A 23,455-nucleotide genomic window follows, 5' to 3' on the forward strand; every position below is an offset into this window, starting at 1 on the left:
GTATATATATATATATATATATATATATATATATATATATATATATTTACGGCCTTTGGAGTGCCCTTTTCGGGTCTCCTTTCGACACTCTATCCAACCCTATGCAGGCAGCTGTGGATTCTACAATGTACCGCGTGCGCACTCCTATAGAACATAGAAGTAGCATGGGAAACTACAGGAAACCCATGTCGGTACAGGCGGTTACTCTACTATTAGGAACCTCCCGCTCGCCGGAGCCTTCTCGTGAAAAATTCTGTTCCACGGGGAATCGAACTCAAAACCTTTCGCACACTACACTTGCGTCTAGCCCACTCGGCCACCGACGTCGGTATCCCTTGTGAGGTATTTCTCCAAGCGCGTCTGCGGGATTCAGGCGCGTGGTTCTCCACAAACTTTCAGCAACCCTTCCCACGTACGAAATGCCAGTGTTGGAGAAACGGGCCAAGCCTGGCACAAGCCTGGGCTTGCCAAGTCTGGCGGGAAAGGCGGGTAACCGAGCCTTGGTTGACAGATCTGGCCCAGCTTTGGCCGGACATTGGCATGCCGGAGCTCGATAACCAAGCCTCAGCCAGCGGTGGCCCGGAGCTTGGTCATTGGGCTCCAGCCGTTGGTGTAATTGTAAGGGTTAAGTCGTAAGGGTGAGATGATGAGAATGGAATCATAGGGGTGGAATCATAAGGGTAAAATCTGAAGAGTAAAATTGTAAGGGTCAAATCGCAATAATGGAAAGGGGCGAAAAAATCATAAGACTGACATTCTGAGGGTTGAATGGTAAGGGTGGAAACTTGAGGGTAAAATATTAAGGGTGTAATCGTAAAAAAATGGTGACATTGTAGGTGTTGAAGTCACATGTTACTCGCTAATTATTACGAAAAGAAGAAGAATCGTCATTCAACAGTAATCCTAATTGTTATAATTATTATTGTAATTAATAATAATAATTATTAATATTCACTATTGAATTAATTTACCGATTAAACTATAGTTGAATCACTTAATATTTCTATCAACTGAATAAAACATTCAAGTCGAAAAAATCGAGATGGAATTAATATGGACGATTTGAAATAGAGGTTTTACGAATTGCGCGGTAGACTTAGTGGTTAGGGCGTCGGATTAGTAGTCGTGAGGTCGTGGGTTCGAGCCCACGTTAGGGGGTAATATTTTAAGTTAACAAAATCGGTTTTTCAGCGATGATTGCGTTAGGGTTTGGTAGGTAGGGCACAATCAATACTAAAAATCATCCTAAAAAATGTCAATTATTTTGTTTTTGTTATTATTGATAATTGCCATGAACAGTTTGGCAGCCAGTGCGGCACCAGTCGCATGCCGGTATTGATTTTTTTTCCTCGTTGAACCTATTACGAATGCTGAGGAGTAATATTAAATTACTTGTATTTCAATCACCCATATTATCATATTCATGTAATTAAGTAATGTGTAATTGAGCCTGGCCAACGACTGGCAATCAACGCTCGGCCGAGATGGGCGCCCAGACCTGGCCCGATGTTATCATTCTAGGTTTCAACCAAGTCTGGCGCGGTCCCGGTTGAGGAACGGGTCCCGAAGTTCGGCAGGCCGGCCACCGGGCTTGGGCCAAGCTCGGCCCATTCGTTTTTTCCTACGTGGGATATTATTCCGGAATTAAGGATAAAATATTCCGGATTCCGGAATATAATATTCCGAATTCCGATATATTATTCTGGATCCCGGAATATAATATTCCGAATTCCGGTATATTATTCTGGATCCCGGAATATAATATTCCGGATTCCGGTACATTATTCCGGATTCTGGAATACAGATATTCCGGATTGCGGAATATATATACCGGATTCGAGAATTTTTTTTTTCCGTGTAAAGGTCACATGAGTCTGAGGGTCAGATCGATTCTGAGGGTCAGGTGAGCGAAAGGTCATCTGACTTTTAGATTGAACTGACCCTTAAACTCAACTCAGCCTTTTACTCATCTGACCTTTAGATTCGCCTGATCCTTCATACTCTTTTAACCCTTAGGCTCAACTGACTCGTAGATTCGCGTGATCCTTCACACTCAACTGACCCTTAAATCCGCCTGACCCTTTGTAGTTGTTTGATCCTTAGACTCAACTGACTCGTAGATTCGCGTGATCCTTCACACTCAACTGACCCTTAAATCCGCCTGACCCTTTGTAGTTGTTTGATCCTTAGACTCAACTGACTCGTAGATTCGCGTGATCCTTCACACTCAACTGACCCTTAAATCCGCCTGACCCTTTGTAGTTGTTTGATCCTTAGACTCAACTGACTCGTAGATTCGCGTGATCCTTCACACTCAACTGACCCTTAAATCCGCCTGACCCTTTGTAGTTGTTTGATCCTTAGACTCAACTGACTCGTAGATTCGCCTGATCTTGCGGACTTACATAACCCTTAGAGCCATCTGACCCTTAAACTCAACTGACACTTGGACGCAATTGACCTTTAAACTGAACTGAAGCTTTTGCGTATCTGACCCTCACTCAACAGACCCTCGAATTCGCATGATTCTTCGGACTCAACTAATCCTTAGACCTATCTGACCCTTAAACTCAACTGACACTTGGACGCAATTGACCTTTAAACTGAACTGAAGCTTTTGCGTATCTGACCCTCACTCAACAGACCCTCGAATTCGCATGATTCTTCGGACTCAACTAATCCTTAGACCTATCTGACCCTTAAACTCAACTGACACTTGGACGCAATTGACCTTTAAACTGAACTGAAGCTTTTGCGTATCTGACCCTCACTCAACAGACCCTCGAATTCGCATGATTCTTCGGACTCAACTAATCCTTAGACCTATCTGACCCTTAAACTCAACTGACACTTGGACGCAATTGACCTTTAAACTGAACTGAAGCTTTTGCGTATCTGACCCTCACTCAACAGACCCTCGAATTCGCATGATTCTTCGGACTCAACTAATCCTTAGACCTATCTGACCCTTAAACTCAACTGACACTTGGACGCAATTGACCTTTAAACTGAACTGAAGCTTTTGCGTATCTGACCCTCACTCAACAGACCCTCGAATTCGCATGATTCTTCGGACTCAACTAATCCTTAGACCTATCTGACCCTTAAACTCAACTGACACTTGGACGCAATTGACCTTTAAACTGAACTGAAGCTTTTGCGTATCTGACCCTCACTCAACAGACCCTCGAATTCGCATGATTCTTCGGACTCAACTAATCCTTAGACCTATCTGACCCTTAAACTCAACTATCACTGAGACGCATCTAACCTGTAAACTCAACTCAGACTTCTACTTCTCTGACCCATACTCAACTGACCCTTATATTCACCTTACTCTTCGGACCCGGCTGACCCTTATATCCATCTGACCCTATGCTGAAGGTTTTACGCTTATTGATAAAAAGAAAAACCCATCTGGCCCTCATACTCATCTGACCCTTAGATTCATTTGACCCTTAAACTCAACTGACACTTGAACACAAATAACCCTTAAACTCAACTAACCCTTTTACTTATCTGACTCTTACTGAACTGACTTTTCCTTTCGCCTGACCCTTTGTACTATTTTGACCCTTAGGTTCAACTGACCCTTAGATTCGCGTCATCCTTCAGACTCAACTAACTCTTACACTTAACGGATCTTTACACTCACTGACTTTTATATGAAGGGTCCAACCCTTAGACGCCTTAGACCTATATGGACTCTAATTCCCTCTCATTTCCTCCCCCTGCTCCTTCCCTTTTAATTTCCTGTATTACACTCTATTGCCTACTTTCTTTCGGTTTTTTTCCTATTTTTCTTCTTATTAGTTGCCTATATAAACCCGAGAAAAATACAACTCGCCACAAGCAACTATACAGCTCAGAAGCATACCGGGATATCCTGCGATCACTGAGCTTGAGCAGTAGCGAGTAAAGCCAGAAAAAGGGTTGGTGACCGAAAGAGAATACGGCAGAACTACAAGCAGGGATATCTCGAGAACCAATGCACCGATCCGTTTTTTTCTTTTTTTCCCATTTTTGTTTCACCGAGTTAATAATATTTATATTTTTGCCATCCTTCCACCGATCAATTTATGCAAGATTTAATCAATTAATCGATGTTAGAATGTAACTGGTAGTGTGAAGAGGGCAGGGGGGAGGAAGGAAGGATAGAATGTACGGTGGAGGAACGTTGGAGATACGTTTAGTTTCAACCTAATTTCAACAATCTGGAAAAAATGGAAAAAAGAGACGGTATTTAGGTCCAAAGTTGGTTGAATCAGTGCATTTGAGCCTGTACACTGGACAACGTATTTTCAAAGTCCTAAACCCACCAGTGGACCTTGAAACTACATTGGGAGACCCGGTGAAATGTCGACTCGGGATTGTGAGGGTTGAATGGTAAGGGTGGAAGCTTGAAGGTACAATTTTAAAGGTGTAATTGTAAAAAAATGGTGGCATTGTAGGTATTGAAGCCACATATTATTCGCTAATTATCACGAAAAAAAGACGATTCGTTATTCAAAATTAATCATCATTGTTAGAATTATTATTATAATTAATAGTTATTATTATTATTATTATTATTCATTATTCAATTAATTTACCGATCCAAGTCGAAAAAAAATGAGGTGGAATTAATATGGACGATTTGAAGTAGACATTTTACGAATTGCGCGGGGTAGGCTAGTGGTTAGGGCGGCGGATTTGTAGTCGTGAGGTCGTGGGTTCGAGCTCACGTTGGGGTAATATTTCAAGTTAACAAAATTGGTTTTTCAGCGTTGATTGCGTTAGTGTTTGATAGGTAGGGCACAATTAATACTAAAAATCATCCTAAAAAAAGTTAATTATCTTGTTTTTGTTATTATTGATAATTGTCATGAATAGTTTGGCAGCCACCCGGCGCCAATCGCATGCCGCTATTGATTTTTTTTCTTCCTTGAACCTATTACGAATGCTCAGGAGTAAGGTTGAATTACTTGTATTGCAATCACTGATATCACATTCATGTAGTTAAGTAATTTTTAATTGAGCCTGGCCAACGACTCGCAACCAACGCTGGGCCGAGATCGGCGCCCAGGCCTGGCCCCGTGTTATCATTCCAGGTTTCAACCAAGTCCGGCGCGGTCCCGGCTGCGGAATGGGCCCCGAAGTTCGGCAGCCCGGCCGCCGGGTTTGGACCGAACTCGGCCCGTTCGGTTTTTCCTACCTGGATGTGCCACGGCCTTCCGTAGGTGTCTCCACATTTTCACTATATAACAGGGTCCCACTGAATTCCTAAAAATTGAGGGAGAGCTTAAGAGTCGTGACGAGAATGTTATGCACTCGTTGGTGCAGTAATTATCTCATCCAGGTGAGTTTTAGCGAAAAAGGAATTCATCTCGGAATTCTTCACGCAAAAGCATATTTCACCTGAGTGAGTGCACTTTTCTTAACTGTCACTCTCCCGTAAGTTATTTGGAGATCACCATAACCGAAACCGTAAAAACCTAAAGTAACCCATGGCAATCCATGTAGACAAGTGTAGTCAATCTCGACCATCAGCAACGTACTCTCAACGGGATCAACGAGATCTCAGTTTATTGGCTATGAACCACAGTACAGACTCGACCCACTCAGAATTCGCGAGGACTCGAATAATAATCGAAACAGTAAATACAAATGACTGTCAATTTACTCTAAACCGTAATAACCAAAATTTTGATTTCCCTAAATCCGATAACTGGAAATCACCTAGGAAAAGAAATGAATAAGTTATGTTTGCTCAAAATAGAATGTTTCTGTTTTTATTCGTTTTTAACAAGGATCGATACTTTCAATTATTCATCCGTATTTTCATTTGAATTGAACGTAGTTTTCAAGCGGAGTTTGATGTTTTGGTGTTCGTGGACTACCTTTATCCGAAGAACTGGAGCTAGAAAAAATAGAAAATAGGGGTATTGCCTCTCTCTCCGTTATTGGTGCTAATTTTTGGGAAAAAAAACGTGACTCTCTCTCATTAGTAATTACTCAATCCTTACTAACTCTTTATAATTTTATCTAACGAAAATTCGTGGCTTTTCCTCTCCTACGATGAACTCACGTACAGATAGCGGAATTTCTCGAAATTTCATGACGTGTTATGACTCAAAGCACTGCTCATCCCACTCCTGACACATCCGTCAGCATGTCATCTATCCCTAATTTATTCCACCAATTCCAGACTAATTATTAAACAATCTCAAACAAAAAAGAATACTCTTGACAATTCCCCCGAGGCTTACTCATCAGATAACGCACCCAGAAAAATGGTTGTTTTGAATCAAATAAAAATATTTATTTGACATTTCTTACTCATTTCAAGAATATTTTTGTTACAAAGTATTAAAATAAACATATGTATATGATTTAAATAAACATTATTTGATTCAAATAAATCATTTTTCTGGGTACGTAAATGATAATTCAATAAAATGTGAAAAATTGTTGTGTTCTGCTATATTTCAGTATGGAAGTAAAATTTCATTCACGATCTAGACACATTCAAAATCATGGTTATGTTGTAAATAACGTCCACTACCGAACATCCATTCAATCCCTCGATGAAATGTCCAATACCGAACCCATTCGCATGTACATCTCTCGCTTAACATCCAATGTCCCTACCAATCTCCAGCAACACCCAAATAACTTGATAAATAAACTCAATGCCTTTAAAATCTCCTGTCGGTCAACTGGCTGCAAAAAACCTCCAGCACCTCGATCATTCCCCCTACTCCACATCTCTTATGGATTTTCAACCGCTTTTGCTTAACCATATCTGAAGTTTTTAAATCAATAAGCTCATGTTAGAGAGCAGCTAAAAAACTTCATAACCTATAGTGTCCCATTTGAAACAGTACGGCTTCATATCTTTTGTTAGAAGAGACGACAGCAAAATTGTTAAAATAAAAGTTGTAGGGGGAAACTCAGTGCCGATATAATTTAGGTCCCTGTTGCTGATGTTTCTATGCTACGAGCATGAAGTCAGTTTTCTTAAATGGCAACAACATTGTTCACCCTTACAAAAGTTGTTCGTCTTGCCCAGAGAAGTTCCACCATACTATATTTTTGGATGACATCATCGTTTTTACATGAATAATCGTATAAAAATCAAATGAAAAGGAAATATCTTTATTTGGACTACCTTGCCACGCTTGAACCCTGGAATGTTATTAGGTTATGTTGGCAACTGGACAACGGGCATCGTTCCCACAAGACGGTGCACCGCCGCACTTCACTCCATCTGTGAGAAATCATCTAAACATTGTTTTCGATCGTTGGATTGGTCGAGGTGGTTTTGTCCCGTGGCCACTTCGATCGCCTGACCTCGCACCACACGATTTTTGTTTGTGGACTTACGTGAAAGATGTGTACGGCAGTCGACCGACAACGCCTGCGGATTTGCAAAGACGGATCAGACATGCGATCGTGAACATTCCACCTGAAGTCCTTTGACCTTTTGTTCAAAATTTCTGACGGTGGCTGGAGTTGAGCCTTGCTATCAATCGCGGCAACATCGAACATCTTGTGCAATGACTATTCCACTTATGACACCTACACGAAGGTACATGTACAGTATAGGGGATAAAACCTGTAAGATAGTCGGAATAAAGAAATTATAAACAGATTCAAGAACTCTTGAGAAATTACTGGAAAGAAGCTCTGACCAGAAGCTTAAAGGCCTTTCAGTTGTCCTAAAATGTTTTTAACGCAAGTCATCGTAACAAAGACATATTGTGAGGTGAACAATGATTCTGATCAACTTTTACTGATAACGAACCTGCAGTGAAATTTCTCGAATAAATGTTGAAGAGTCTAAGATTAACAATTGTCTATGTAATCACTAAGAAGAGAGCTCTGTAGTACTATACTGCACTCAAAAAAAAGTTGCCTTGGTATAGTATAATGGGTTTTGATGAAAAATCTAAAGAAACAATTCCGCACAAATTTAGATAAGCTAGACTCGTCTGTGTAATGCCAATAGGGCTGGGGAGAAGGAGGGAGGTAGAGGTAACGGACCGAGTTTTATTGGCCTATGCAATATGTACCCGGCAAATTGATGGCTCTGGTTTTAATAGATTGTGATATTTGTTTGATCTTTCTGACAAACAACATACACCAATGCCTTTTGATGCATCAATCATGTTATTTATGGTAATGGTGTTCCATCGAAATTTATATTATCTTTCAATTATTGTAATTATCCCCATTCAGTATGGTGTGTATAGATGATCGTTTATTACTGGTGAATCCCGGAGGACCAGATGAATTTGTCACGTCTGAATATAATGGAATGTCCATCAGCAATACTAAATCTGCAGCAGGAATAATGTTGATATTTTCTTCACCACTATATTCATTTTATTTTCATGGAATTCATCCTGTGCGAGTTGACACTACTAAAAATCCGCTAGATTACGTTGGACTAGCGGGCGTTTTTCATAAAAAAGAAAGTTTTGAAAAAAGGGGAACACTATAGAAGACCACCTTACATTAGATTTATGATTTTATATACTGATCCGATGCATTTTGACCAGTTATTAACGAGAAAAATGATGCAAACGGTCGGTGACAAAAAAACTGGAATTAATACGGTTGTGGTGATATGTGAATAGGTCGTAGTCTGTGAGCCAGGTTACACATTTTAAATTCCTACCTCTATTAGTTACCCACTTTTTTAGGTAGGTGATCATGGAAATAGAGCAAGAGCAAATCATTTATTGTAATATGACAATTTAACAGCTGATAAAATGGGACATATGATTCTCATCAGTCGTATTATTTGCTTTTTGCAGTAACAATGATTATAAACAATCGATTAAAAGAAGGAATATCAAATCTGACAGGAATAGGGGCATAATGTTAAATAGGGGCACTGTTAAATTTTTTCGAAATTTCATGGAAGATATGGTAGTAATTCTCATGTTAGTGCCATTGAATTCAAGTTAGGGGAAAAATGGTTATAAAATTGCAAGTTCTAGGAAGATTTCCAGAAAATTCGTCAGTTTTCAGTAAGAGTGAGACGGAAATTTCACAATTTGATTAAAATTTCAATGGAACATGAATATTCAGAAACAAAATAACATGAATTTTCAATTTTTCCGATTTTCCGAATTTTCACAGAATAATTGAACTGAAAAATAAAGTATTTCATAGATTTTCAGATCATTTGAACTGAAAATCAATGGAATATTTGATTCTTTAATGACAAGATTTCTTGAAATTTCCGTGGAAATTAAATGATAAATATTTCCGGGATTTTAAGAATTTTAACGGTGTGAAAGGGCATCAAAACTTGGGTGCGCTAGTATCTATAAAATTTCGTAGAAAACAATTCCCCAGCGCCCGGGAAATCATCAGTGTGAAACTGGTGAGTCCGAATACTGCACTATGAGTATTCAAAATCAGAATATAGGAAATAATAGTAAAATTTCCTGAAATGAGCATTCCGTAATACGATTAAGTCAGTTATCACGTAATTTTTCCAGGAGATTTTTCTCTCTGCATCAGTCCAATGTAACAGACAAATCATTAATTCCACCCCAACGTCAACGCTCGATTGACTCCTTGGGTATCTTTCGAAAAGACAGTATTGATCACACTCACTTGAATTGTAAAATTGAAACAACACTTATACTAATGTCTTCATCTTAAATACCATTGAATACGGAATTTCTATAGTTGACAATATTACCTTGTAGTTGACGAATAGACACCAATAGACAGCAGTTCATCTTAACTAAACGACTCATACACGGATCGACAATAAGATAATAACGAGACAAACATAACAACTACCATGGTGATGAGAGAGACAAAACGTCAATTGTCCCGATACTCTATTGTCTCATTCTGTATATATTATAAGGTACTCTTATAGAGACTACAGTAATGATCAATCGCTTATACTATTTTAGTTAATAATTAATTATTGAAGAGTCGATACGCAAGAAGTTATATTGCGTTTTAAGTTACCAACAATTATATTGTAAAACAAAACTCATCTAATTGAGTGAAATTGTCAAGGCAGTGCTGAGCACGTCAGCCACTATAAGTCATATTGTGCAACTTGTACAACGTTGCCTGAACTGATTCATATTACAATCATTTTGTTAAATATAAAAATCAGGCTATATAATAGAATATCTGCAAATTTCTTAATTATTTATGTGATCTCCTAATTCCTTGTGTTGTCCCAATCGAATCTCATTAATAATGAAATATTACGGAACCGCAGTCAAATTCATTCTAAGTGTCAAATAATTTTGTTAATTTCAAATAAATTAACTGGCACCCGACATTATTTTATTTCGTCAAATCTTGAGCCATAGCAGCCACCGACACAGGCCGCGCTAGCTGTAAGAATTTCTTGTCAAATAAAATTGAATAAATTAACAAATACTACGTAAAAGAAAATTCTGTCTCACGAATAGCATTATTTTTTGGAACTGAATGATAGTTCAAGATGCAAAACAATATGTCGTGTGGTAACTAGCTGAACGTTAGGAACGCCCGATGAATTCAGCAATAATTCCTCACCGAATTTCCGTAAAAAGTACTCAGCAACTTTAACCACAGTAGTTCGTCTACGTATATCTATATATACGCAATTGTGGTCACCCTCTACCGTAGACGTGATGATTACAGTCGATCGAGCAACAAGGACTAAATCGAACGGAGTCTATCCCAATTCGACATCGTCGTTGAGTTTCGAGCATCGCTGCAGCGTGCACAGCAGATGAACCGTTTGTGGACGTTGGAGAAATTGCTTCTCGGGGTTTTGTTGTGCAAGTGTAAGACGGATAAATTCGACCACCATCATCCCCGACCCCTATTCTCAGTGCCTCACACGGGAGGGAATATTTGTTGATCGAGACAACAAACCAATAGTTAATCCTGTATATTCTAAATTGTGTTTTGTTTCTCGTCCCTTCATCATCTTTCCTCTTTCATTAACGGAGATTGTCCGATAGATCTTGTGAGTCTTCATAGTTTATTTTTGAAATGCTTGCCAAGATCTCGCTTTTTTACCTTACCAGAGTGATGAGATAAAGACGAGGAAATATTTTACTGGCATTACGGCGAGATCAAACGCTCCTTTGATAGCTTTGAAGCAACGATCTTAAACTTGAAGCATAAATCAGTGACGTTCCTGCATCTCTGTAAATTTGTATATTGGAATCATTGCACGATGAATTCACAAGCAGTTAGAGTTAAAGAAATTCAATAAAAAAGTTGTTTACGTGATATTAAGGTAAATCATGGGGATGGTTACCTATTGATTATTGAACAGCTAACGATACTTTTTCGACATGAATGAACACAGAAAGATGAATATGCATCGTTCATGTTTGGAAAGCACTCGGAAGTAGTTGAAGCATAAAAATGGGATGGATAAAATTCAATGAATGACAAATATCAGGAGCCAATAATTTCAATATCGAATGCCACAATGATTACAGACTACTTTCAATTTCAATAAATGATATCAGTCATTTGTAAAATCAATGATTCCTACATAACTCAAATCCGTTAAATCTCGCTGAGTCGAAATGTAAAAAACATTAAAACTAAGTACTCATTAAACGTTCAATTTCATTGTATTTCAATTACAGGATTATGAGGAATGATTCAGTACTAATAATTTTTTTAATCGATTGGTAATCAGTCAATTATTATAATCAGCGCTTATCGGATCATCGACTGTCAAATACTAACGTCCTATTCCAATTTTTATATGGAGTTCTATAAATCGACAGAAAGACTCATGAAAGAATCAATAATCATTCAAACAAACCCCTACAAATAATAATATAATTAGGTAGAAAGAAGCGCGATTGAGTCTTTAAAATTTCTTAATTCAAGGTTTGGATCAGGCCTTAGCATTAAGCCTTGTTGCAGCTTTAGAAATTAAGCCTCAATTCTGGTTATCATTTTGAGGCTGAATGAGGGCTGATTCAAGTTTGAACTCCACCCCTGATTAAGAACTGTCGAATCTTTGTTCAGGGCTTGATGAGCCTTGTGTCCATTGTCAATTTCTACTTGGGCATACATCACACACTTGAACAGAGTAGAATACTCTGCAGGACTACCAGCTTGGTTAAATGAAATGGTCACTTCGTGCGTCATTGCCATTTTTTCTATGCATTTTTATACAATTTCGATAATTATAAAGATACTTTTGAAAAGTAATACAATACGCGTAACTGATTCCAAAAAAACCCTCGGATAAATATGTTGAGTTTATCCGAATGAAATCTTTAAAGCTAGTCATCTAACTAACTTGACTAATGCCACGTTTGAAATTCGATTTTTATCCCGGTATTTTCAGTACAGTTAACAAAGTTCAGCTCCACTCTGCCAGAAAGATAGAAATGAAGTTAGGGTATAAAGAGATAGAATCCTCGAATCGTCGGATTTCGCGCGTTGGATTCCCTAGGGAGAGTGCAGAGGGCTCAAACTTTCCTTGGCGAAACATTTCCAACTACTTGCACACGTTGGTCTTTTCAGAGTTACAGTATCTCTATATAGATATATATACTAGCCACAGGAAAACCAGTGGATGCCTGTCTTCCTTTTATTGATTTCATTATTATTTGCCTCAGTTTCTCGTCCCCGAGTTTACGGTAGTCGTGGAGCTGTCGAATGCAGAGCGTGTGGAAAAATATCATTTTAATTCGTATTGAGTTACCTACAACACATTGTTAAGACGTATAATCGATATTACAAGACCAGTGGAAAAAAGGAACTAATGGAATGGAGTAATTTTCATGATTTGCTCCAGTGCTCGCAAATATTCTCACAAACGTTCTTTCTCATTCTATTACAACAAAAGATATGGAAACAATTCTCTATAAACTATGATATTCACCATCCAATAATGTAGAAAAACCCGCATAGATTCGCTGCTCAACAAGTTTCCGATAACATTCTCCCAAATCTAATTTATTCCTTTTCTCTCACATTTCAGTTACGATGCCAGAAAAAATGGTGGACCCGTACACTTTCCCATATCCAACGATTTGGGTAACCGTGCAATATTCGACATCAGCCATTATCACCATGCAAGCCTGAAAATCCGCAAGGTAACTCAGCAGGACCAAGGCTTGTACAGATGTCGTATTGATTTTTTCAACTCACCAACACGTAGTTTTCAAGTGAATCTCACGCTCATCGGTAAGCTCCTCATCTTGACTTATCTCTTTCTTATAATCAGTTGCCTCTAACGATGTTCGATCAAGATATAAAGCTGCCAGATCGATGATCTTTTTTTACGCCTTTTTCACATTATATTCGGCAAATAAAATTTTTTATTATCGAACCAGGGCTAGCAAAGTGGCCTCCCTTGTAATGCCACAGCGATTTATCGCACAAGTCCTCTCTCAAACTAGTGCTGCTCGTAACTTCCCTTTGGCCCGCCGGGCAGCATTTCCGCTTTGCGCTCCCAACGCTCAGCACAAAACTCTTTTTTTTCACTCTTTTATCAAACTTTTTTTCGCTTCCTCTCTCTTTGAAACGTCGCTTTTAATGACGGAACTTTTCCGTTCGCTTCAACATGCATGAGTGCAGATAACTAAAGTTAATACCGCGGTATTTGCCAATGATTTAACTAATCGTTTACTATGAGACGTTGTATTTTAGTTTCGTTGTCACTTGTGGGTGCTGAAGGACTACTCGAAGAAGTGCTTCATGGGGAAAAATAATTAATGTTCTGGGTGGTTATCTTCCAGAGCATCCTTCGAGGCCGGTTATTTACGATGCTCAGGGCAGAGAGGTTCAGGGCGTCTCACGTTTCTTCGAGGGATATGATTTGAGACTCACCTGTCAAGTGTCAGGAGGTAAGAATATCAGATGTAAATCTTAATCTCAGAGAGAAAAAGCGTTTCCAGTTTCAAATGAAAACCTCTCATCTTGAGAACTATGTCGTGTTGAAATTTTCACTTTCACAAATATTTTAATCGCATCGCACTTTTGTTAATTTTCTTTATAGCATTGCATCAAAGCCTCAGAAATTTTTTGAAAAATTTGAAGAGTCTAATCTGTCTGGGAATTTCATAAGCTGAAAACAAATTTCTTACATTTTTTGATTAAATGATCAGTTTACCCAATCAGTGTACAATTATTATTTTTCTTTTCTGTCATCATTTTTATCACTTTTACTTTAGAAAATTGTAGAGACGTTGATACCTTTTTCATCATGGTATAACCACGTGTCTTCAATATGAGGATGAAACATTGCAGCATATGTGTCCCTTTGATTGTAGTACTCGGCATGAAACGTGTTGCTAAATTGAGTTACGTTTGTTCACAAACTTCTTTGGTAACGAAAACGAAGTTCGTATTGCGTACATTCTGACGAGCCCATTCCAATAATTGCAATGGTTTCAATATCATGTTGCTCTGAAGATTAGCTCAAGCAGCTAAACGTTTGATCGTACTAGCCAAGCCATCACACGGGCATTTACTGTGGGCGGCGCTAAAAAAAAGTCATTCAGCTCTAACTTCAAAGTATTCTAAATGATAGCATGAATTCGCCAAATTAGATTAAATACATCTCTAGCTAGATTGAATACACCGAAATCAACTGACTACGCGCCCAGCATTCTCGGCGTTCTATCAACCAATCAGCTGAGCAGGCAACTTCGGTCTGGGAACATTAGTTCGCTGGTGGCGCCACTAGTCTTTCGCATTTTGAACTTGGGCCGTAGACCGGTGTAAAAATTTTTGTTAATTGTGCGTTAATCTCGAAACTTCATCATTTTACAAACAAATTTAAAAAAATATTCTGTATACCTTCTAAAATTTGCATAAAAAAACGATCCTTTGAAATCGCTCTTTTACGATATAATTAAAAATATGTAGAAAGAAAAAATCAGTGCATTACTTTTTCTCAATTTCAGGGTGAATTGTTACGTTTTCGTTTCTCTCGTTGTCTGTAATGATGATCCCAGTCCGAAAATTTTGTAGAATGTAGAAAAATGTGTAGAGATTGAAGTAAAAAACAACTAAACCTTTGAAAGATTGACCTGCATGAATGGTACATGATTTCGTCAGAAAAATTTCATTTTCGTAAGAAGGCCCGGTAAACCGCGATTCTAACAAAATTCGATTCTAATAAAATTGTATTCATCACACAGTCCAAAAGTATTTTCTGACGAATGTGGCTTTGTATATAATCGTCAGAAAATACTTTGTGGACCTTGTGATGAAAATAACTATTTAGGCCTCGTAGAGGGGTCAAAGTTTTTTTCATATTTTTTTCCTGAAAGCTGAGACTTTTTACGTAGGCTTGAATTTTTTCAGATTTTTCGTAACGGTCTACGGTAATTTGGAAAAATAACATTGAAAAAGAAGCTCAAAAATCGAATATGGCCTACGGGTTTCATAATAGCTCCAAAAAATCAAAAAAAAAAATCAGGACTGTTTTTTTTTACTAGTATATACTTCTAACGAAGTTTCATAGCAATCTAACATGTATGCACGGGGCAATAGTACTGTTTTCCATGCAATATCTCATATATTTGCAATCAATAGTTGTTGCTTTACGAATTCAATGGATTCTATTTAATTCAATTCGATCACAGGGAAAAGTTTTCCAAAATCAGTAACTCCGTTCTGAAAACTGAAAACTTTTTTTCTGTGTCGATTACAAAAGTGCAAGTTGAATTGCATAGTTTGTTCGGAAAAAATCGTTGAGCGAAATCAGGTCCCTCTAGATTGAAAAGTTATTAAAAATTCCTATCCGATTGTAAAACAACTTTATTTTCCTAAATAAAAATATATTATCAACACGTCAAAAAAGCTCATTTAATTTTTAATTATTTTCCTTCGTAAATTTACACTGTAACGTTTCCAGCATCATTTAGAACCGAGCAAATATTGTCATAATTAACGCGAACAAAATTATACCCCGGGTAACTGAAAAAGTATAATGTCTCTACCCCTGCAAAAGAGAAAGGAAACAGAGTTTCACACACGGAATATAAACACGAGGCATTTTCGTTTATTGTACGAGGTATATGATACGCGTGGAAGAAAGCTGAGAGGGGCACGTGCGGTGTGCGGAAATTTTGTTTCCTGAAGGAATAGTTTCGCAGCAAAATGGCATGCCCCATATTCCTATGTTGGACAACGATGAATTACCATATGAATTACAGACTATAGACCACGTTGATGCATCGTCGGTGTCATCAAACACCTGAATACGTTCTTTGTTAAAATGTGGAATGACAATAACGGTTGCACGAAGAGTGCCCCATGAATATAGTTAGAAAATCGAGGTTTTTTATCCCAATGAAAGATGAAATCTTCGAGGAAATAAAAATACACTTACTATAATTGTTTCGCGAGTACTGTCAAAGACGGAGGTTTAGTAATTTAACAAAAAAACTGTTCAGTTACAATTATCTATTCATTTCAACTTTTATTGTATTCTCGGAAATTAATAAGCCCATATCTGTTTGAACAACAATAGAAAAGAATAAATATACAGGATGTCTCAAAATGAAATGTGATCCTCGTGAGGGTAGTTCGGAGGGCGCATTGGAAGACGAAAACTCTCGTACACAAAGAGAAATATTCAATAAAAATTACGTATCTTTTCCGCAATTCCGGAGCGAAATGTGGTTGTAGGAAATTTTACGGAACTGTCACGGAATTTTTCCAGAGCGTTCGGTAGTTTTTATCTGAATCTCCTGTGAAAAATTACCATACCATCACTTAAATTTTCTGAGTCGATTCCGTAATCGGTGAGTGAGTTGTGAGTTCCGTAATTTTTACTGAATATTTCTCTCCGTGTAGCATTTTTCTCTCCGTCGGTTCAAGAGTTTAAAGTCAAGTGTTTTAAGAGTGTTTCATTTAGTTATTCTTTGTTTTCGTTTCTCGAAGGCGATATGGAGAAATATAGGAATATATTCGTTTTTCGTTTCTTTTAGAAATTAGGATATTGATTTGAGAAAATTAAGGTTCCGTAGGGGGGTTCCCCTTCTACTGGAGGTTACATAGGCCAGTGCCAGGATGGAAAAAAACATTTGGATCTCATGCAACACGTTGGATATAAACATGAACTCATTTCCGGACATGAAAATAGGTTGAGATTTAATGTTGTGTTTACATCTAAATGAAGTTCGAAATATGTATTTATGAAAAATGAAACATATGCCACCATACTCTAGGTTGAGGCGCGCGTAGCGCGGCCCGTTCGCTAGTATTTATAAAAAAAGCTATGATCAGCCGCAAAACACCCTCCCGTGAAAAATCCATATCTTCTCTGTCACTCGAGATGGAGGAATGGAAAAGATGGCAATGGATTGAGCATTCAGTGCGTAATAGATCATTATGAATTTTATTCCTCTCTTGCCAAAACGGGTGAAAAATACTGCGACAAAGTTCACCGTGATGTAAGAGCCATTTGGATTCAACACGCGATGTGACGCTGAAAATTAAGGTATATCTCAAGACAATCGAACCCAAAAGCTACTCCTTATAGATTTCCGGAAAAAATTATAAATATCTTAATTTATTGCATTCTCGTAAGTTGAGTTTTTCGACGTCATGATAGCGTCATTAAATACGGAAAATTTTTAATTGGCAATTTCCAACGGAATTCACTTTCTAATATTATTTGAAAGTACTCTTTGAAAATGTAGAGTTTTTTCTACTTTTTTTATCGCATAATCATACTTTTTGGGGACCCCAGCGCTATGTAAAACTGAATGGTAATTGGCAAATATTTTACATTATTAAAGTAAAAAAAAACATCAAGATCCAGTTTGAAAGATAATACACCCGGGCCTGAATTCCGAATAAATCCTCTATTCTAATCAAGGAAATATTTGCTGCTATTTGTTAAAAATTATTCATTCAATGTGTGTAGAAACGCAAATGAAAATCAAGTTTAAGTTATTATAAAAGCTTGTGCGTTATTCGAATAAACCCATTTATGTTACTAGGCTCGATAAACCGCAATTTTAATCTCGCTTCGCCCGACTAGACCTCGGGCCAGTAATATTATGATGTAACATTATGGTGTATTTCGATATAAGTGCGACGGATTTTTCACGAGTGTGAAATTGGAGGCCTAAGGCGACGCCGAAAGCTGCCAATCACACGAGCAGAAAAATCCCCGACGTACATGTGTCGAATTATATTTTTTGACACTGTTGCTACGTTTACCTCATTCGGCCATGCGCTGAACGTATCAGTGTCAAAAAATATTTTATGTCATTAGGCCCGATAAACTGCGATTGTAACCTCGCTTCGCTCGATTAGATCGCGGTGTTCGGGCCCAATGACATCAAATATTATTATATTATTGTATTATTATGACATAAAATATTATTATTGAATGCCACACGGCGATAAAAGTATTATCTGGCGAATGTGATTATAATCCTCGCCTTCGGTTCGGATTATAAAGCCACATTCGCGAGATAATACTTTTATCGCCTAATGACATAAGATACTAGTTCGACACATCGGCTTCGCCTCAGGCCGCGAACTTCTCACTCGTAAAATAGTATATTTCAGGGCGAGTGTCATAGGACTTTTTACTCGCGTGGAGTTGGCGTCTTGAAGACGAGGACTTGCCAACCACGCGAGTAAAAAAACCCTATGGCACTAGCCGTGAACGATATTTTTCCGTAGTGATTATGACTTTTACGAGTTTGGGGAGGGGCCAATATCAATCCCCGGACGAGGAAAACTGAAAGTCAGTACGGAAAATTCCATCTCATTCGTATCGAAACATACATTGCTCAAAAAAGTCATCAAAACAAGGTGGGCGGTATTGGGCTGACCATTTACCGTGGGCGGCGCCACTGCCGAAGCTCATGGAGACTCCGAGGTGCTACGCGGTTTTCCAATCGGAGCACCATCAGTTTTGTTTAATAAATATTTATTAAAATCAATATGCTAACATATTAATTTTGTTAATAGTACGGTTTCCTCGAGAAATATTGTAGAGGGGCAAACAGTACTAGATTCCCAATATGTTTTTTTGTGGCGCGACATGCATCACAGATAAGCAGGTTGATTTGGTGTCTTTATGTTTAAAGCCGAATGGTTTGAGTGAATTACCGCATATTTTGCAAAACCCGATTGGGTTGCAAACGTTGAAGCCAAATCTCACGTGCATCAATTATTCTCATCGGCTTGTTGGGTGAGGTTATCATCAACAAATCACGACTCGGTGGAGGCAGAGTACGGAAGCTCAATTTAGGATTATTGGTTGTATTAATATTATAACCTTTTACATGACACTTCCTCTTTGGTTTCAGAATTTTTCTGTTTGTATCAACAGACTCGCTCCATTTTTTATCTTCTGATTGTTTTGGAGCACGAACCACTACTTAAACCGGCCGCGTGTGGGGCGCCTCTGGGCCACCATTTTTTTTAGTACCTGCTCGGCCACCAGGTCGCACATTTTTTTTTAGTGAGCCTATAAGTTCCCATTCGTCAGAATAGTATATTTCGTCACCAGGCCGAAAGAAACTTTTCTGGCGAATATGAGTTTGCAGCCCGAGCCGAAGGCGAGGGCTGCAATCATATGAGCTAGAAAAGTTTTTTTTGGCCGTATGACGAACAGTATTTTTTGTTATGACGGCCGTAGGCAGAGATTCACGGACGCGGAGCGGAGCGTCCGTGAAGCGCTGCCTCACGGTCGGAATGACAAAAAATATTTTGTAGACCTATGATGAAATCTACTGTGATGTGGTCCATATGAAGCTTATTTAATTCAAATGAACCGTTTCTCTGGGTGTATTGCATTGACGAGTAGCTGCAAAAATCATTGAACGAAGGGAAATATAAAGGACGATGAAGAGAACAGGAGCTGCTGGACAAAGGCATACCCAACCGTCCATTACGGCTGTTAATTACATTTACATACCTTTAACTATAACTTCAAATCCCCTGATGAATTCCTCATTGTACCTTCACCTTCCCCAAAACATAACCCGGTAAATTGTATTTCGCATGTGACCGAATTACTTTACATCTGTTTGAGATGCATTTCACGCTGCAAATATGAAATCGACTCACAAAATTTCTCAATGTAATAGTCACAACATATGTTAACGCCTTTATCAAATAAAGGTACAATAATTGCGGTCCAAAAGAGACATTTGCGATTATTACAACGTTATTAGCAACTCGTACGTTCGTAGCAATTAATTCACGAATATTAGAGGCATTCCACCGTTGTTTTCCAACCAGAACTATCGTGTAAGAGAATAATGATAATTTGATTTGGCCCATGCGAAGTATCTCCCTCAGGGACAATACGACATTCCCATAAATCTAATTGTTCAACATTCCAGGCTACAATGCTCATTTCAATGATTCTCTCCCTAATTCCAGGAAAACCTAAACCATTGGTGACATGGTGGAAGGACGGGGAACTTCTTGATAAAGATGTTGATGTTCCTGAGATGTCCGGTACGATTGGAGTATCTAGTAAATTCACAGTCAATCATCTGTTTATTGGGAAGGTAACGAGAGCTTTGTGGGGGTCTAAGTTGGAGTGCAGGGCTCAATCGGGATCGATGTCGAGTCCTGTGGTTAGAGAAGTTCCTTTGGACATTTATCGTAAGTATTATCACATTCCAAAGCTTTTTGCCTTAATTTGACTGTTCATTATTGCGGTGGAAACATTGATAGCAGTTAATAATATTTTTCTCCTTCACTCGAAAACCTAGGATTGAAAAGAATAAACCGAAATTCTTTCGATGATAACCATTTGGTTTTACATTCATCAAAATTATGAATAGTCTAGAAGAAACTGTGAAAAGTCGGAAGAGTTTCCACCTACCGTAGTCGGAGCCTGGCCATTGTCAAGGCTCACGAAATTAAATTTTGACGATAAAGAATAAATAAATAATGTTGGGCACTAGGCAATTTTGACGACGAATTAGCGATCGTGAACTAAAGTTTACAATAATGATGGAGTGGTGAATGAAAGCTTCGGTTGGGGAGTCCCAAGTGAATCATAAAAATCGAGAATTCATGACCAGAAGAAAATGTAATTCCACCGTGTTGTATTATATAGCTCATTTCACAGAATTATTTTAATAAGATGCCAGAAAGAGTAATATAAACATAAACAATGACTTCGTAGGGCAAAAGAACGGAACGTTCTTTGTCATTACACGATTCAAATCGATTTTTCGGTTTGATTTAAGTAGATTTTTTCCTTGATTCAAGTCCAATTTCGCCTTGATTCTAGTCGATTCTCTGGTTTCATTCAAATCGATTTTTCGACCACTCCATGTATAACTCCCTAGAATCACCTTGAATCAAGTCGAAAAATCGAATGGAATTAAACTGACAAATCGACTTGAATGAAGCCGAAAAATCGACTTGAATAAAACCAAAAAATCAACTCGAATCTAGTCAAAGAATGGACTTTAATCCAGCCGACAACCGACTTGAATTAAATCGGAAAATCGACTTGAATCAAACCGAAAACCGACTTGAATCAAGTAAAAAATCGAATTGAAATAAATCGAAAAATCGACTCGAGTCAAGTCAAAGGAATTGACTTCAATCCAGCCAAAAACTGACTTCGAATCAAACCGAAAAATCGAATTGAATCAAACTAAAAAATCGACTTCAATAAAGCTGAAAAATTTAATACAATCAAGTCAAAAAATCGACTCGAATCAAGCCGAAAAACGACTTGAATCAAGCCGAAAAATCGATGTGAATCAGATCGAAAAATCGATTTCTTGCAATAATCTACTCTTATGCTTATATCAGATCCGAAATTCGGATTGTTGGAGTCGGCGTCACTCGACCTGAATCAAGCTGAAAATTGACTAGAATCGTGCCGACGTCGACTTGAATCAGTACCTTTTCTTTGGATGTGATCACAGAGCCATTTCGTAGAGTGAACTTTTTGCTTCCATCATACGACTTGTTGCTTCAGGCCCTGTATCCTCTGTACAATACCAAAGTCGATATTTCGACGCTTGCGTGATGAGATGAATCACAAGTTTCAAATTTATTCTATTTATTAGGACTGTCGACTCTTATTACTGCTTTACTTTCTTTCGATTATTTATTTGAAAATTCATAGAGCGTTGACGATCGGATAACATACTATACTGCTGCAAGAGTTGAGTTTTAGTCCAGAAACAGAAAGAAAACATGTTCATAGGATAGGAAGATTTATACAGAACTAGTTATTACGCATCAGCAAATGAGATAAAAAATTTCCGCAGTCCTTCATTTTATTCCTCTCTTTATTACATCTCACCTAGATTTGTATAACCACGCACATCCATGAAAACAAAGAAAAACTAACAAGAAAGAATGAAAAAGCTTTACATCGTCGCCCATAAGTAGTTTTTACACGGAGTAATCTCGTGAGGTTGATACGCCTGATTTTATTCTCTCGTCTGTGGCAACGCGATATCATGAAAATAAACTTTACTACAGCTTGGGAAAAAGTGTCCTTTGAAATGTTCCGTTGAAAAAGCTGTGCCCTCATTTCCCCATGTAAACACGTGCAACACTATTGTGTATTCTTCATTGAAAATACTGGCATGAAGCTGAGCTTGGTTAACTACATTCACTATATGTGATTTCCGTGTTATCAAAGAGTCGTATGAAGGATGGGTTAAGGATTTGAACAAAGAAACAACGAGGATGAGAAATAATAGTTGTGTAGATGATTCGCTATTGAACTCCGTGTACCGCAATGATACGTTAATATCCTGTTGCCAATGTAAAATGGAGAAAATGTAAAGGCAAGAGAAATATCAAAGAGGAAATTGAATCTGGCATTTTGATCTCCGCTTTGCCTTCCGACTAACAGCCTTGTCAATGCTGTACATTATTAGGATTTAATCGAAATCGATAGCATAATTTCATCAAAGTGAATATACTGTATAGTATGAATGTGAATGATTGATAACTTGTGTGTGGCCACAGAGAAGAAATGTTCTACAATTTAGAAAAACAGTTAATAGACTTTATGTCATGCGTTCGTGTAAAGTACAGGTTAACAGGGGCGTTTGGAGGTCGGTAAGTCGAATTTTACACGCACCACCAATCGTTCTTCATTTAACAGACGTTCCCAGTTTTACACGCGTCCTATGCTATTTTACTGGTATTTTACACGTTCTCAATAACCCCTAGCGACATCTTGCGGTACAAACATAACCCATTATCCCAACCATACACCGATCAGCTGATCCATTAGACACTATTTAACGAAACAAATCGCAGTGCAAAAAGCTAAAAAATAAACTACATAATAATAAATAATTAACTCAAAAAATGAAATATGAATACACAAGAAGATATGTTTAGTGAATACGATGAAATACTAACAGATAATATACTTCGAAACGCTCAGGAAGCAGAGAAATGCTATCAAGAAAAAGCCAACTTTGAAAGAAAAAAGAAAATGAGTATTTTTTCTAAATATTAGAGAATAATTTTTTTT

The 23,455-nt window shown here is 38.0% G+C and overlaps 1 protein-coding gene across 1 annotated transcript in view; it reads left to right on the forward strand.

Moving 5' to 3' along the window:
• LOC107035974 (hemicentin-1) overlaps positions 1-23,455 on the forward strand; it is a 147,357-nt gene that overhangs the window by 70,912 nt on the left and 52,990 nt on the right. The window contains exons 3-5 of the mRNA XM_015253642.1: positions 12,977-13,182; positions 13,737-13,844; positions 20,365-20,592. Coding sequence (XP_015109128.1) covers positions 12,977-13,182; positions 13,737-13,844; positions 20,365-20,592 — 542 coding nt within the window. The remainder of the gene's footprint in view (positions 1-12,976; positions 13,183-13,736; positions 13,845-20,364; positions 20,593-23,455) is intronic.

Source organism: Diachasma alloeum, unplaced genomic scaffold (assembly GCF_001412515.2).
Source record: "Diachasma alloeum isolate Michigan unplaced genomic scaffold, Dall2.0 Dall_scaffold_00203, whole genome shotgun sequence".
Classification (NCBI taxonomy): domain Eukaryota; kingdom Metazoa; phylum Arthropoda; class Insecta; order Hymenoptera; family Braconidae; genus Diachasma; species Diachasma alloeum.